This window comes from Dermochelys coriacea, chromosome 13 (assembly GCF_009764565.3).
Source record: "Dermochelys coriacea isolate rDerCor1 chromosome 13, rDerCor1.pri.v4, whole genome shotgun sequence".
Lineage (NCBI taxonomy): Eukaryota > Metazoa > Chordata > Testudines > Dermochelyidae > Dermochelys > Dermochelys coriacea.
The window spans coordinates 17152001-17169724 of record NC_050080.1 but is presented as its reverse complement, the minus strand read 5'-3'; the positions used below and the strand labels follow the sequence as shown (position 1 = coordinate 17169724).

The 17724-nt window shown below is 38.7% G+C and overlaps 1 protein-coding gene across 4 annotated transcripts in view; it reads left to right on the top strand.

The window, feature by feature from the left end:
* The window catches only part of SLC9A8 (solute carrier family 9 member A8), a 42077-nt gene extending 26723 nt beyond the window's left edge, over positions 1-15354 (top strand). For all 4 annotated transcript variants that reach the window (XM_038369233.2, XM_038369236.2, XM_038369234.2 and 1 more), the window contains 9 exons: positions 432-575; positions 2025-2163; positions 4576-4681; positions 6677-6793; positions 8213-8295; positions 9916-10027; positions 10502-10722; positions 12568-12714; positions 14311-15354. In XM_038369233.2, the coding sequence (XP_038225161.1) occupies positions 432-575; positions 2025-2163; positions 4576-4681; positions 6677-6793; positions 8213-8295; positions 9916-10027; positions 10502-10722; positions 12568-12714; positions 14311-14418 (1177 nt within the window). In that variant the 3' untranslated portion in view covers positions 14419-15354. The remainder of the gene's footprint in view (positions 1-431; positions 576-2024; positions 2164-4575; positions 4682-6676; positions 6794-8212; positions 8296-9915; positions 10028-10501; positions 10723-12567; positions 12715-14310) is intronic.
* The last annotated feature ends 2370 nt before the right edge of the window (positions 15355-17724 follow it).

Below are 17724 nucleotides of genomic sequence, written 5' to 3'. Positions count from 1 at the left end.
TCTGTTTCCACAAAGGTATACAGTTTCCCTTTCTTGCTTTTAGTGGGACGTTTTTATGTATTTCTGAAAGTCTGGGGAGGCATATTGCTCCTACTTCTTCGCAACTTGGACATCCATAAGTCAGCCTGAGTTATCGGGGTTGGTGGAAAACTCAGAGTACACAAGATCCCCATGAATTCATGGTCTATTAACAAGTTTTGCTGTATTTAACAGATGATCCTTTCTTCCAAAAAGAGACAAAAAACTTCTCTTACTTTTTGTTTTAAATATTTCCAGTCAACAGGAAGATACAACTGTCTGCAAAATATACCTATATTGTTCCCTAGAAAATCCACTGGTATTTTCCATGCTTTTTCACTAGTCAGTATGATCAAATATGCTGTACATTTATACTGCATGTTTTCTTTTTTGGATTTTATTTATTCTCGCAGTTTTGCGTTTGGCTCCTTAATATCTGCTGTGGACCCAGTGGCTACTATTGCCATCTTCAATGCCCTTAACGTAGATCCTGTGCTTAATATGTTGGTTTTTGGAGAAAGTATTCTCAATGATGCAGTCTCTATTGTCCTGACAAAGTAAGTGCATTTGAATTTGTACTATACTGTAGCACTCCCTTGTAGATGGCCATAAAGCTCTAATGAATTTTGTTACAGATCTCCTTTTAGACTTACAAAACTCCTGATTCTTAACAAAAATTGTATAGGCAGAAAATACATGTATTTCATCTCATATTGTTGCATTGCTTGCCTATGTATCCAGAAGTTATAACAGGGGAACTAAGTATTGTCATTCTGCTTCTATTCTAATATTATAATAGCAATCACATTAGCTTGACTATCTCTTATCCTTAAAGTGTAGTTTTACTCTGAAAAATTACCTTATAAGATGACTTTGTGGAGCTCCATTTCAGTTGTATCTCATTGATTCCAGATCAGATTTGCTCAGTTTACATGTTACATTTTTTTCCTCCTCACCCCAGTCCTGGAATCTGAAAACCAAGCTTTGTTCTTTCTGCCTTATTTAGAAAAAATTTGCTAGCCAAATCCTTCTGTCATTGCTCCTCTTTGACTCCCTGGTCATTGGCTTATGGAATCCTGACTGCAAACCAGTGGAGTTGCACTGGTGGTCCTGCAAAGGGAATTAAGTTAAGAATTCTATTGACAGTACATGAGCCAGGAGAGGATCCAGTTCACTCTCTCTCAGCTGTGTTGATGCTGCAGGGCTGAGAGGAGTAAAATGTTCCCCAATTTTACTGTTTTCATTGAAGTCAGTAGATGTCACTAAGAATACATAGGGACAGCAGATCTCCTGAGTAAAAACGTGCTATATTTACATAGCCATTTTCAGGGAAGACATGCACTTTAAGCACTATCGGTACTTTTCAGTAAGGCCATGGGGCCTAATTATTCTCTTTGAGCTCTAACACAGTTGGGCTCTTTTTTTCCCATATTGCCTCATGCTGAAACAGCTTCATATTCCATAGGATCCAAAGAACTCTCCCTTCTTTCCTCCCAGCCTCTCCCCTAAATCACTTCTTTTGCCCTTCTTTGGTGACCCTGCAGCCTTTCTCATCCACCTGGGGATGGGGCTTTCTTTTTGTTTGTTTGTTTGTTTACTCTCCCACAAAAGGATCATGTGATTTTTCTTTTTATTCCTTCTCCAGCCTTGAGTTTTTACCATTGAAAAATGCATTTTCTTTTCCCTGCTAAAAGTATGGAACCTGTGTTGCTGTACTGGGCATCCTTGTAGCCTATTTATGCCGTTGTGAGAAGATTTCACAAGAGCAATGTTAGATTTCCAGATTTTTAGTGGCATTAGGTTTCCCTTTAGGGATTATACTAACACTTGATTTAATATCTTCTGACATTGCTCTTGTTATATCACAGTAAAAGCCTTTTAAAAGCAGTAGCAACAGAGAAATGTAGGTTGCTTGAATTTTTTTCTAAAGACATCTGGCTTTTTCAGATCAAGACGTCATAACTGTTGTTGCTAATTTTTTTTTTCTGTTTTAAAATCATTCCCAGCACAGCTGAGGGTTTGACAAGAGAAAATATGTCTGAAGTAAGTGGATGGCAAACGTTTCTCCAGGCACTGGGTTACTTTCTTAAGATGTTCTTTGGCTCTGCAGCACTTGGCACTCTTACCGGCCTTATTTCTGCATTAATATCCTTTTTTGGGGTAATGTGATGCACATGCATAAATTGGTGAAGTCTACCATTCTAACAATGATTTTCATCCAGTCATTCTGTAATGTTCCCTAGAGGGATAATTTTTATATAATGTCTTTTTGTGGGCATGATATTTTCTCTTGCTTATTTTGTTTGTAATATTAGTGCTAATGGGCCTATTTTTAAAACTTACATAAAAGCTTTGTATGCTTAGATGAATGTAATTAAGGTCTAAATTATTGTATACTATTTTAGATTATATGCAAATAGTGTTATAAATTTGCTAGCTGTTTTCTAAATTCACAGTATTAATTCTGTTTTCAACACTAATCCATTTTAATAGCATATATCCTAGTTTTCACATTTTTAAAAAATAAGAAAAATATTTTTTCCCAAGAAATTTTAAAGTCAGACTGTGAAATCTTCCAGCCTTACATGTCATATTCAGCTAACTGAATATGGATACAGCTCATTTTGGGTTTATATGTTAAATTATATCTGTGACTTTCTGCACCAGCTTGAATTGGTTGCTAAACAACCTGAGAGCTTCTCCCCTAAGATAAGGAAGGATGTTTGTTTAAACCAGACACCTTTGTTGCTTTTGAAAGCTTGCTTCAATGTTTAAAATATAAATCTGTTTCATATTTTTTGTGCTAGCCTTATGCTACAGTTATTTGTTTAACCTGGCCATATTGTCAAGCACTTTGTTTTGTAAATGAGAGGACCAGAGTGTTTGCTTAAACATGGGCACATTTACTATCTTTGTTCATTAGAATTGTTCCATGCACTTTTGATTCATTCAAAACATCTCAGCAAAAGAGAGAGACTGACATTTTCCTGATGCAGCTATTTTTCATTCAATAATATCTAACTGAAAAAGGCAAAACAGAAAAGCAGTTTAACTGCTCTGATATTTTATTGTTGTTTGAGCCTGAAAATATTAGCTAGAGCAAAATATTTCTGTGAAGCAAAGACAATTTATAATAGTTGCCGACAGATAGATATGATTGAAACTTGCCTGTTCATTAGGCTGGAGGAACCTGAACTTCCATGTCACAGATGTCCTCTGAATTTTAACAAAGATGAATGTGGAATATTTTGAAAGTGAGACAAGAGCATGATTCGTCAAGTGCATGAACTTGTTGATGTAGATGTTATCGCTGATCAGTCATGTCCATTTGGAACTAACTCAAAAGCTGAATATACAACTGATGACATGTAGAGCATATTTGCCCTACTAAACATATAAGGTGAAATCTTGCTCCCCTCCTCTGCAACCATGTTGCATTTCCACTGCATGAAATGGAGAGAGGGAAGGACTCCTACAGATGATAGAGGTCTGCTACAGTGAATCTGAACTGGTAGATTACACTGATTCACAGGTAGTGTATGCTGAGCCACTGGTTAAATCTCCTCCTGAGTTGGGAATGCACTTGCTTTGGGTGCTGCTGCAGCCCAGAGGCTGTAACACCAGCTATGGAACAGCTCTGATTGTGCTCTGCTTCCTTCTTCCTAGGAGAAGCCAAGTTCACAGCCTGGCCAGCTGGGATGTGGGGGTGGGGTCCAGGTTTGGTTCTAACTAAATTAAACTCTTTGCACTTTCACAGTAAAGAATCATTTTGCTTTTAATTTTTTCCAACATTTTTTCCAATCTTTGATGCTAAATGGGAAATAACTGTATTACAGCTGCTTCAAAAGTGATCTAGGCCAGCGTGAAATCCTGCTTTCACTGAAGTCAATGGAAGCTATGTCATTGATTTGAATGGAGCCAGGATTTCACTCCTAGTAAATCTTTCTAGAACAAATACAGATGCAATCAGAGGTTAGCTCATGTTTTCATAAACGTCTAAGCAAGGGCAAAAGAGGATTTTATTTCCGTCAAAAGTAGAAATGACAGAAAATGTGTGGCCCATTTCAGTTCTGAGTCCCAGCTTCTAACCCATCCCCTATTAACAGAAAGCCATTATTGTTTGAAGACAGTTCTGTGACTTCACTGCAATAAATTTGGTGGTCTCTGTTCAGTCCTGAAGGAACAGGAATACACATCATGATTTGGAAATGGCTGGTAGTCTGCGTGGAGGGGTCAACAAGTGAAGGTGCATACAAAAGTGGTGCTTCCAGATCCAGGTTTAGACATGTTGGTATGCTGCTGTCCATATTTTATGTACTCTGTCAAAAACCAGTGGCCGTCAGTCTCTAAGGCTGCCTCTTTCACCAACTTTAATTTCACTTCAAACCCTTCATCCCAGAAATGATTAATCAATCCACAGGATGTTTTACAGGATTAATACTAGCTATTCACTAAACAAATATATGAAATGTGGTGAGTGGTAATCCTGTATGGCATAGATTAGAATTTTTCTGTGGATTTCTTTTCTTTCTTTTTCCTTAATGGTTTGATATGTACGTACTAAAGCACATTGATTTAAGGAAAACACCCTCCCTGGAGTTTGGGATGATGATTATCTTTGCTTATCTTCCTTATGGACTTGCAGAAGGTATCTCGCTCTCAGGTAGGCAGCAAAATGAATAGGTGCAAAATTAGTTATTGAATTGTAAAAAGTTAGCAATCTGAATGTACAAGATTTTCAGTTTCTAGTACTCTGTTCTCTTCCCTCAATGTTCCAATGTGTGTGAGATACCCATTGACACTAATATTAACACTGTAGTTTCAAGTGACCCATTCTGCATATTTGCATGCACAATTACTCTGTGCATACTGTCATATTACATAGTCATGCAAATGGAAATGTAAACTGTTTGAAACCTGACCTAGTGGTTTAATGTGTTTAAAGTATTTGGTGTTGCTGTGAAAATAGGTTTTGTCCTGTAACAAGCTATGCTAAAATACTGAGCATATTACATAAACATTTCAAAACATGAAACCTTTTTATTCCTGGTACCTATTGCACAGTAATATTAAAATCATAGTAAAATACTGTAAATTAGTCATTAATTATTGTATATGGCAGAGAATGTTTACAAGTATGACTTCTTAATTGCTGACATTAGAAAGTACTGTACTTCTTTTTTAATTATGTAACATGTTACAACAAACTCCCTAATTTGTTCAAACTACTTCAAAAATGATTTATCAGAAGAGTATAAACTCTGAATAACCTTGGTCACATTCTGTAACGACAAAGGTCATCTCTGCATTCTAAACAAAGGATTATTTTGAGTACACGTCAGATACTTCTTTTCCTTCCATTCCAGTTCATCAGGGCCACTCCTGTTTGGGAATGTAGCTGTAGTCAAATACTGTTAGCTTTTCAAATTTTCTTTGTTTTTGACTAAACAGGGCATTGTGTTATAACCCTCAATTAAATTTATCATTATCCCCAAATGTCATTTAGTCCTTTCCATAATCTTCACTACAGTTGATTTCCTCTTGTGAGACATGCTGTGGCCTTGTGCTTACTTATTCCACACATTCCTTACAGGTGACAGCATAGTAACTTCACAAGTGAGTAATGTAATATGTTTCCAGAACTGCAAAAATCACACCCACCATCTTGGATTCACTCTTTCACAGGAACAAGACCCTGGGGTTGCTTTTGAAACTTTTAAAGCCTTTTTTAAAATGTTCAGCTCTCCATGAACAATTGAACACTGCACATAGTGCTTTCTTATTGCTTCTTGAGTGCTCAGAGAAAGTCAAACATATAGGGTGAAGTTCACACCATTCACATATAGCCCAAGAACTGGATGGAAAATGGAGTAAAATAGTCCTCCCCCAACTTAAAGCAAGGGTGCAGGACTGCAGCATACTACCTCACTTTCTAAGGCTGCTGCTCCAGCCCATGTGGTGGAATATCAACTGCTGGCTCACCCTGCCACTTGCATATGGTGTAAGGGCCACTGGATCTTTATAATTGTAAACCCAATGTCCCCTCCCTTAGGTCTCTGCCACTGCTACCTTCCATACTAACCTAAAATGGCTGTCTTAGGGGTCCCCTCTGCATCGTGCTGGGAGTGCATAGGCTCACCTTGCATAGCAGCTTTGCCCTGGCTCCATCATGGGCCTTAAGGATGGTGCATCTCTCCCTACCAATTATAAAATTCCCCCTTGGTCTCAGATTGATAGTGAGCAGTGTGTAGAGTGGGGAGACATTCTTTGCTTGGAGAATTAAATGATGGATCCTGGTAGGAAAACCTGAAAGAACAAGGCTTTATTCTTTAAACTAGACATGGAGTTCCAGATCCTGCCCTTGAATACACCTGTGCACCTTGATTTGGTGGATTACATTCCAACAGCAGCCAGCAATCCATCTACACTAGAGCTCCCAATGTTCCTATGACTATGGAGCTGAACCAGTGTTAGCAATGATGGGAGTAGACACCCTAGAGTAGACACCCCCTTAACCTCTTCCTCAGCTTTCCCAACTATAAAATGGGATAATCCTACCTTGTGATGGTATTGTGAGGATTAAGTAAGCAGTGTTTGTAAAGTTCCATATAAATGCTAAGTATTATTCTGCTGTTTGACAGTTGCACTGTATCCACAGGTATCATGGCAATCCTGTTCTCTGGCATTGTGATGTCTCACTACACACACCATAACCTTTCCCCAGTTACACAGATCTTAATGCAACAGACACTGAGAGCCGTTGCTTTCATGTGTGGTAGGTACTGTCTTTATCTTGAGCCTAATATCCATTAGATTAATATTTGTTTTGTATGAAAGGAAGATTCTGTTAGGGTGAGGAGGGAAGGCTGAGTGATCCTCTAGCCAGTGATATATCAGTACTACATGTCTCTACCAACACACTTACTACTATGAAGGTTGCAAGGTAGTCTAAAATCACCTTTACTGACATATTGGGTAAGGTATACAGTAAATCTTCTCCCTTCCACATCCTTCAGTCCAAGCTCTAGCTAAGACTTGACACAGAATTGAGAATCAAATAGATCTTGCCTCCTTTCCCCCTCTAGCCTAGTTTCAGTTGAAGGAGACTTGAACATGTCCCTATTTTTAAATGGTTTTGGATATAAAGAAGCTATTTGAAAAAACAATAGTGTTTCAGACATTGGCAAAGATTTTTAGGTATCTCCATTCAAACCACCCGGAGCAACGCAATTGGTAGCCTTTCCTTTTCTTTTCTTTTCTTTTCTTCCTGGAGGCCAAACTTGTAAGGAAGAAAGGGAGAGGATTCTGCATCACAAATATAATCTTATGTTAAGGGCACCTGCATGATGCCATACTTTGTGCAAGAGGAATAGCACTTAGTGTCTCTGTCTCTCTTCCTAACAAAGAGCCTGCTTTGATAGGACTAGATCAGCTGAAAATGCAGTAATCATATACTTGCAAATTCTAATAATTTTAAAACACATTGAATGTTCTCAATAGCATATTGACTTTGTGCTTCAGAAATAAAGTGGCATTATGAAAATGCCTTAGTAATTGTTAATGGCACCATCAGAGACATTTGTAAAAATAACGTCCAGGTGTTGTTAGAACAATATATTTGCTTGTACAATGCAGAATTTTAATTTATCATGCAAAGCCTTATGAAGTGCAGTAATTTAGTAAGATTTAAATATTTATGCATGTAACTTTATAATAAAATGTTTGACTCAGAATGTTTGAAAGTTCTGTGAGATATTCATTTTTATATAAGGCCTGATCTAAAAAAGCCTACTAGGATCAGTGGGCATCTTTTCATTAATTTCAAAAGGCTTTGAAACAGGCCCAAATTCTTCAAGCAGGCAAGCATACCAGTGAAGACGTTTTTCAGTAATTTAGGGTAAAATTGTGCTAGCCTTCTTCATGCTGATTAATATTTACTCCTGCAATCAGACTACTCATGGAGTAAGGTGCTGCTCAGTGAGAGTAAGGGTGGCAGAATCTAGCCCCTGCATTATGGTAGATATGTCTATTTTGAATCTGGCCTGAGTCAAAGAAGCAGGGAGTGTGTGTGTGTGTGCATATATATAATGTAGGTAATAGCCTATTACAGGAGTAGGAAAGGTCTTAGATACCATTTTTTATTGACCAGCATAGTTTTATTTGAATAACTAAGTTTGATCTCTCTCTCTTTCAGAAACCTGTGTTTTTGCATTCCTTGGTCTGTCAATTTTTAGTTTTCCTCACAAATTTGAAATGTCCTTTGTCATCTGGTGCATAGTAAGTATTTACTTTCCTCTGAAAGTTTTTAAAACCTTTTACAGTATTTGTAAAAAAACAAAACAAAACAAAAAAACACATTACAGTATTTTTCATAGTCTATAGGACTCGAGTTACGGTTTTAAGAAACCTCCCTATGTTTATCTTTTCATAAAATATCCTCAGGCTCTTTATATATTGTACATCATTCATCCCAAATCCGCAGCAGTGAAATGAAATTAACTATTTCTTCTGATTGTCTACACGACATTGGAATGGATATCTAAGAGCATATTTTAAGGAATTCTAATGTAGCTAGTGCAGCTTTTGTGCATGAGATTATTTGAAAAGACTGGAAGAAACCCTGCTTGAGTCTGACTTTCAATCAGATTTATTAAAATAGCACCTTTTCAGAAGTCCCAAAGGATGTAAAGATTATGAGGGGAGCACTTCTTCTCTACGTAACATTTTAAGTTCCTGAATTTTTTACAGATTTTAATTACAAGGTAAAAGAAGGATTTGGTATAAATTCTACTTTAGATTATGCCTCACACGAGGCTAACATGCCTGTTACCATTATCATAATATCAGTTTACAAATGCATAACATGCTCCCCTTTCACAGAGGGAAAAGAACAAAATATTAATCCCCAGTGGGGCTGGCCTAGAGGATAGCACCAGATGCTGCCACATTTGAGTGTATACTTCAGAAGCGCCCTTGTTCTGCCATGAGAGACATTGAGGTGTTGGTCTCCTCTGTGGGAGCTGAGAGGCTGCTCTCAATGCATTACATTTAACTTCCTGTTCTTACAAGCAGAGTGGCATTTCATTCTTGTTGGAGACTGCCTTCACAGCCCAAAGGCAAAGGCAGTAATTATGGCTGATTGCTGTGCAGAAAAAGGGCACAGCCCTAGGAACTCCCACACGTTCTAGATCTAGGATATTTATCTTGTGAAGGCCTGTTTATTGCCATGTTCTTTCATGACCAGCATTACAAGGAACTCCACCTTATTAAGCAGAATTTTCCTTTATATTTGTTGACATTCATTGTGTAGAAGAAAATGATCCTCAGTTCTCATAATGCTATTTGCATGTATTGGGTATGTTCTTTTACAATGACACCTGGGGAAGTGCTGAGGGACTGAATTATAACCAGCTGTTTGGCTTTCCGCCCTTTTCCCTGAGGCACTGGCCTATAGGGAGGCAGCAGAAATTTCTACTTGCCTTTCAGCTGGTCCACAAATTATTAAAGGAGCTGGACTGCTTTTGGGCAGCTATCAGAGGCGCTCAACCTGCACTCAAATGAATCTCTGGGTTTTCTGGAATGCCTTCTTGGCTTTGAATTCACTTGTCATTTGTAAAACAGCATCTGGTAACTTTTTCAATTATTTCTATAGTCTCTCTGTAACGAGTTTTAGTTCCCGTGACTTGTTGTTTGAAAATTTGAGCTCCATATTGACCTATGCTGAGCAATTGCTTTAAGTTGGATTATCAGTATAGCTAGTTATGAGGCGTATATGCTAAGAGTAATACATTCCCTTGACTATTCACAAACCAGTTACAATTTATACTGTTCTATAGGGAATGGATGTAATGCATTAAATAGCCTTTAACTCATTATCTAATTTGGTGCTGTTAACAGGTGCTTGTTCTGTTTGGCAGAGCAGTGAATATTTTTCCACTCTCTTATCTGCTCAACTTCTTTCGTGATCATAAAATCACCCCCAAAATGATGTTCATCATGTGGTTTAGTGGTAAGTCTAAGCTTGGAGTGTTCTGAGTAATGTATCATAGTAGGTGCTGCTCTGCATAATATCCTGCCTCTGTCTATGGAGCAAACGCTAAATGGGCATTTGTGTCCTTCTCAAATCCACATGCAGCAGCTATGCTATGTTTTCCCTATGCAGGCAAGCCAGGCAGTAAAGAGCCCAGCCTGGGAAAGTGTACAAAGACTGCCTTTAAAATAGCCTGGTTTTAGGGACCTAATAGCTTGACAGATTTGCATTCAAAAGCTGTAGAGCTCTGATTCGTTTAGAAATTCAGATAGGCAATCAAATGCTAGGGTGATGGGTACAGCATAAGAATCTAGATAGCTTTAAAACATAAAATAGGTTTAGAAGAAGAGAATTCCAATAGGTTGAACACCATGTTCATATATAAGGATGCAGAGGGCAAATCTTGCTGTTGATGTAGTTACTTATTCTTGGTTTATAATCCTCTCTGATCAGGTTTACGTGGGGCAATTCCATATGCCCTGAGCCTCCATTTGGGCTTGGAGCCAATAGAAAAGCGGCAGCTCATTGGGACCACAACTATCATTATTGTGTTGTTCACAATTTTATTTTTGGGTGGAGGAACCATGCCCCTTATCAGACTGATTGATATTGAGGATTCTAAAGCGCGAAGAAGGAACAAGAAGGATATTAACCTCAGCAAGACTGAAAAGATGGTTTGTGCCTTTTATTCTGTTTTTTTTAAATGAATGATCATTGATACTTTTCTTTAATTTTCAAAAAAGATCAATGCATAGTAAATATACAGTGGTATTCTCTGTTGGAAAATGAGATGAAAGTAAAGAAAAGAGATTTTAAATTAAGGGCTAAGACAGTGCAGAGGAGCACACAGTTCAGACACAGACATCCTTTAGGGGAGGATTTGTTTAGGGGATTCTCTTTATCATTGGTTTTCAACTTGTGGTCAAGATAGTTAAGTCCAAAGCTGAGTGTGAAAAGTTACAAAGAGTTCTAGTAATTATAGCCATGTCAGTCCCAGTATATTAGAGAGAAGGTAGGTGAGATAATATCTTTATTGGACCAACATCGGTTGGTGAGAGAGACAAGCTTTCGAGCCACACAGAGCTCTTTAGGTCACTATTATAGTGACCATAATGCCACTATATATATATATATATATATATATATATATATATATATATATATATATATTAAAAAAAAAATGAGGAAAAGCTCTGTGTAGCTCTAAAGCTTGTCTCTCTCACCAACAGAAGTTGGTCCAGATGAAATTCCATGTTGGTAAGTGCAAAACGGTGCACATCAGAAAACATAATCCCAACTGTACACACCAAATGATGGTGTCTACGTTAACTGTTACTACGCAAGAAAGAGATCTTGGAGTCATTGTGGATAGGTCTCTGAAAACATCTGCTCAATGTGTAGTGGCGGTCAAAAAAGCTAACAGAACATTAGGAACCATTAGGAAAGGGATATACAAGATAGAAAATATCATAGTGTCACTATATAAATCCATGAACACCTTGAATATTGTGTGCAGTTCTGGTCAGCCATCTCAAAAAGATATATTTGAATTGGAAAAGGTACACAGAGGGGCAGCAAAAATGCTTAGGGATATGAAACTACTTCTGTATGAGGAGAGATTAAAAAGTCTGGGACTGTTTAACTTGGAAAAGAGACTACTAAGGGAAGATACAATAGAGGTCTATAAGATCATGACTGGTGTGGAGAAAGTAAATAAGGAAGTGTTATTTACCCCTTCACATAACACAGGAGCCAGGGATCACCCAATTACATTAATAGGCAGACGGTTTAAAAAAAACAAAACTTAAGGATGAACTTCTTCACACAATGCACAGTGAACCTGTGGAACTTGTTGTCAGGGGATGTTGTGAAGGCCAAAATATAATTGGGTTAAAAAAAGAAACAGAGAAGTTCATGGAGGATTGGTCTATCAACGGCTATTAGCCAAGATGGCAAGGGATGCAACCCCATACTCTGTGTCCCTAAACCTCAGACTGCCAGGAGCTGGGACTGGACAACAGGATGAATCACTCAACAATTGCCCTCTTCTGGTCATTCCCTGTGAAGTGTCTAGCACTTGCCACTGTTAGAAGACAGGATGCTGAGCTTGATGGACCATTGGTCTGACCCAGTGTGGCAGTTCTTCTGAAAATATACTAAAGGATAAAACCTTGTCATTTTAAAATATTGTAAAAGCATTAGTAAACCAACATTTATGTGAGTAACTAATTGAAAATGTAGGGATCTAAAGTAATGGCTATAACCCAATCTAATTACAAATAGATCAGCATCAAATAAAGTAACCCCCATGGAAACACAGGCAAGATTCAGGATGGACTAAGTCGTATACAAATTGATAATAGCTAGTACATCGTGAGTCACATGTCGCTGAGAGAGGCCACTGGCACCTCAATCATGAGAGGCAGGTGAAAGTTGTTTAAAAGAACAAGTTCAAAACAAAAGCAAAAGGTGCAGTGATCAGATTTATACGGTTATTCCAATATGTGTGATCTTTTTAGGGTAATACCATTGAATCTGAACATTTATCAGAACTCACAGAGGAAGAGTATGAAGCCCACTACATAAAGCGCCAGGATCTCAAAGGCTTTATGTGGCTTGATGCCAGGTATTTGAATCCGTTCTTCACAAGGCGGCTCACACAGGAGGTGGGTTCTTCTTGTTTTGTTGTTCTGTGGTACATGTTGGCATAACATTTTGTGGAATTCCACTCAAAGGCAATCAAGGGTTTGTGATACAGGCTTGCAACTTTTGAGCTGGGCATAGTGAGGTGACCAGTCTTATTTGTTTATAGAGAGTTGTCATAATCTAAGACTACCTTGTAAAATGATAATTTGATTTAAATTAACACTTTCCATGGCTTCCAAAGTTTGTAATAAATTTACAGAAGTGTGAGCTTTTATTAAACTCTTCTTTAATTTTACAGACAAAGATACTTATATCAACAATTTGGTTACTAAACCTAGGCTTAGGAGACATTTGTGCCTAAAAATGGAAGCATCAGACCTGGCACAGCTAAAATGTTAGTGTAAAATGTTGCCCACACACATGCATGCTTTTTAAAAACCCTGTGGCACAAGCAGGTGCAGTACTGGTTATACACAGGGGCCCATGTATATTGCAGCTGTGGAATTTGCTGTAGAATTCACCCTTTGTTACAGAATTGTGCACTGGAATTGCAGCTCTCACTTAAAAAGTTTCTACACCTTCTCCTTGTGAAGAGAACTTGGAAACTGTGACTCGAAAGCAACTTGATGCCTCTGCTTCAGGCTCTGTACAAATTATGACTGAGAGGTGTGAACTGTTCTACTCTTCTCACTCAGAGCCCCGTAGACTCTGGGATTCTGTGGCCACAGATTAGGCATTTTCCCCAATATGCTGTGGAATTCAGCATTTTTTTGTTGCAGAATTCACCATTTTGCTGCACCAGACATGTTTTGTTTTGTCTCTGGGCCCTGGTAAAACCTGCTTTCAAGCTAATTCTTGCTCTGCGCCTTTCCCTGCAAGAGAAAATTAATTAGATTCCAGTGCTTTCTCCCTGAACTGTTCCATAGAACCAGGCAGCTGGGGGGTTGGGAAACCACAGCTACAGTCCACCTTGTGTCAGGGAGCCAGAATATAGGCTGCTGGGGGATCAGAGCAGCACCCAAGGCCTAGGAAGATAGGATGAGCCACTGAAGCTGACTACAAGCTTCCTGCTTCAACCTGACGCACATACAAAGAAAGGAGATTCGGAGCCAGGCCACCCAGAAAACGTAACTGCTGACAGCTCAGCTCTGTAGGCCTCTAGAACACAGGGGGGAAAAAATCTGTCATCAGAAATAATCATTGCTGAAAATAACCACTGACAGATTGTACATTGATGTGTAATTTCCACTGAGAGCATAACTGTGTTTCAGAGTAGCAGCCGTGTTAGTCTGTATTCGCAAAAAGAAAAGCAGTACTTGTGGCACCTTAGAGACTAACAAATTTATTAGAGCATAAGCTTTCGTGAGCTACAGCTCACTTCATCGGATGCATCCGATGAAGTGAGCTGTAGCTCACGAAAGCTTATGCTCTAATAAATTTGTTAGTCTCTAAGGTGCCACAAGTACTGCTTTTCTTTTTGCGAATACATAACTGTGTGTACACTTAGGGACAGGAGCGAGGGGAATGAAGGGTATTTAATGAAGATACAGTAAATTGTCACTCTCACTCACACAGTGCTGTATCTAAACAGCAATTGTGATTTCCTTTTGCCTTAGGACCTACATCATGGACGCATACAGATGAAAAGCCTCACCAACAAATGGTATGAAGAGGTGCGACAAGGACCCTCAGGGTCTGAAGACGATGAACAAGAGCTGCTATAGCAGGCTAGAGGAAGAGGACTATAATGAGTTTATCATAGAGCACCAAAAACTAGATTTAAGTAACAAAAGATTGACTGTACAAAAGCCCCCGGTTTTAAGAATGAAGACTTCCTGTTGCAGGTCCCACCATGTGCTGTTGTACTTAGGTTTCACAGAACCAGATACACTGTACTTCATAAGACCAATTGCTGCTGAACACCTCATACAAAAGCAGTATGTGGGTTGAGGATAGAACTGTACCTTTTAATTCTGAATATCACAGCACTTGTAAGTTGCACTCAGCCCATTCAAAACTGCATTGAAATAACCTTACATTCTGATGTAAGCTGTAAATGCATGTTACAGTACAGGTTCCATAATACGGCTCCACAAAACAGAATGAGTTGCACTTTATTGTATACTTTAATATTCATTCATATCTTGGGGCGTCATGATGGTTTATACTGTGAATTTGTGCCAATAAGAATAATTGAATCTTTGTCTGGAACAAAACTGTAATTGGCATATTATGGATCCAGAATGCATAGTGAGCTCCCAGACAAGAAGCAGATGTTGTGCATGGACAGAAACACCAGAACCTTTTAAATACTCAGTGTGTCTGCCATTGTTGTTGTTTTTTTAATGTTGAAATGGCTTAATCCACTTGCTATTCCCTAAAGTGTGTTTTTAAATGAGAAAGCATAGAACTGGATTTGAAATCCATAGATTTTTTTTAATTATTTATCCCACACTGTCCCCCCCCCCACTCCAGTAACTTATAAATGGTTACACTTTTTTAACAAAAAATTATAATAAAGGTTGTTCCTAGCTGCTACTACAGACTTTGATTCTCAGGAAGCAGCTGTTTTTGCTTTGCCTAAATTCCTGAAATGTCCCTAACATGCCTGAGGGTTCATGAGGAATGTAGGGAGGTTTTTAAATTTTTTTTGAAACACAGAAAAAGTCCTCAAAAAACCTAACCCAGCGGTGGAAGACTTTAATATTATGCATTGCTGCAGCATCCTCTGCTGGGGAATGCCAGACACTTAACATTCCATTAAGTTGTCCTGCTACTTTAATTTTTTCACGGTCATAGTAGTGTGTAAAAATGATCAGCACTGTTTTGCTTTTCCCACATGCAATGGACCATTTGTTCAGAACTGCATACACACACAAGTGTGCATCTTTTCATGGTGCACACTTACTGTGTTTCAGCTACAGTAAATACAAATTTTTAGTGCCTAGTTGGTCATTTGCACATGCTTTTTAAAAAAAATAAAAATAAAAAAATAAAAACTTTACTGAGCGTTTTCAATTATGGATCTATTGTATTTTTTCTGTACAAATAAAGGACACTTCAGGAATGTATTCAAAAAGCATAAATGCTCAAAATCCTAAATATGGATTGACTTACTAGTTTTTCGTGTGTGTGTGTATGTTGGAAGCTAGTCCTGATGTTTAAGAAAAAAAAGTGCAGCAGCTTCTGGCTAATCTCTCTGGTGAACATTCTGTCCTTTGGAGCACTGTTAGTGGTATCTGCAGCCCTTAAATCAATACAGATTAAGGCAAATGGGGAAGTGGACTAGAGTTTTGGTTCCCTTTTCTACATACCAACTTCGAAACAAGTCTAGTGGCAGCAGCTTTCCAACAGCTGTAAATTAGACATGCTAAGGTTAGGCATTGATATCTGATTAATTTAGCTTTGAAGCAGAGCATTACTAAATGCGTGAGCCTCCTCAAGCTATGCTCCATGCAGAAGCAGAACTGTTAGAGAATGTCTCCCTCATTGACAGGTTTCAGAGTAGCAGCCGTGTTAGTGTGTATTCGCAAAAAGAAAAGGAGTACTTGTGGCACCTTAGAGACTAATGTTAGTCTCTAAGGTGCCACAAGTACTCCTTTTCTCCCTCATTGGTGAGAGCACAATGTGTGATCTGCATGATGCTGCCATTAAAAGATTGATTGTATAGTCCAGCCCGCCTCATTTTAATTTCAGACTCTCTTCTGCATTTTCACTTGCAAACTAATTAATCTCACTAGGGAAGAACACTTTTTGGGGGGTAACAACTCAAGGAACCTCTCTCTGCTAATCAACCATGAAATGCACTTTATTTCCTACCCTTGTATGATGACAGAATTTGGCTTCATACTTTATAGAACTGGAACGTGCTGCGTGATGTGAGTATGAAGGGGAATGAACTCAGATTGTTTCCAGTATTGAGTACTGCAGAATCATGTCTTGCTTGTTGTTTGGGAGGAGAAACAGATTTGTAAAGAATCATACTAACCAGGCTGAAGGAAACTCTAACGTTAGATGTTTTGTTACTAGTCCAAAGTTAGGGGTATATGCTTGAAAACATTTTTTAGGATGTGAAAACCCTAGCTGTAGTACTGTTAGGTAGTTGTGTGTGAAAGAGAGCGAGAAAAATGTCAATTCCACCTTATATACAGCTATTTCCTTGGGTGCCCATCCAGAGTGAGCGCCCGTTTGTATATTTTTTACAGGAGGTCACACTTGCCCACAAAGAGTAGTTTAAGCTGTAGGGGCTAGGAACCTTTTGAGGTTGCTAAGAATATGAGGATCGCTTTGACAGATTAATATGCTCTTGGTTTACAGGAGAATGGTAGAAGTTGTGTTTAAAAAAAAAAAAGACAGGTTTCCACATTCAAACAATGTGCTGCTGCGTGTTAGACAGCAGTTTCTGTTGTTTTGATGCACTATGGTAACTAAATAATTGAGGTGAACTGTCAGTTCTTGGAGATATTTTTGTATCATTGAGATGTCAGTCATTTCCACTTTCTCGTAATAAATAGCAGCTATTGTCCTGATGTACCTGTTCCTAAGAATTGTGTGGTGGTGAACACAATGGTACCAATCCTTGGCTACAGCTGGGTAGTGCATTGTGCACCTCTAGACAGGGCAGGAGAGCTGCAAAGATAGTTTTAAGTTACTCTGTGCTCCCTTTATGCAGACATAGCTTAGAGCACCCTGAAGGCAGCTGTAAGATACGCTGGCTGCCAAGAGCCCCAAAGGACTGTTATGGCACCCAGGGACTGCCAAGGTGCAGGGAAGTCTTGGCCATACCTCTTGTTCTGTAGACACTCCACAGGTTAGCTGTGGAGAGAAGGGGTGGCACACGAGCTGCTATGTTGCCTCTTGCACCACTGGAGAGTCCCCTGAAAGCCCTATGGCCATTAGGATGGCTTTAGAGTCACTTTGTAATGCGGATGCAACATAAAACAGCTGAAGATTAGAGCCACTGTTCTCAGTTAGCTAGTTATTTCACTGAAAGATGAGGCAATCTATAAAATAAATGAAGGTTCTATGCT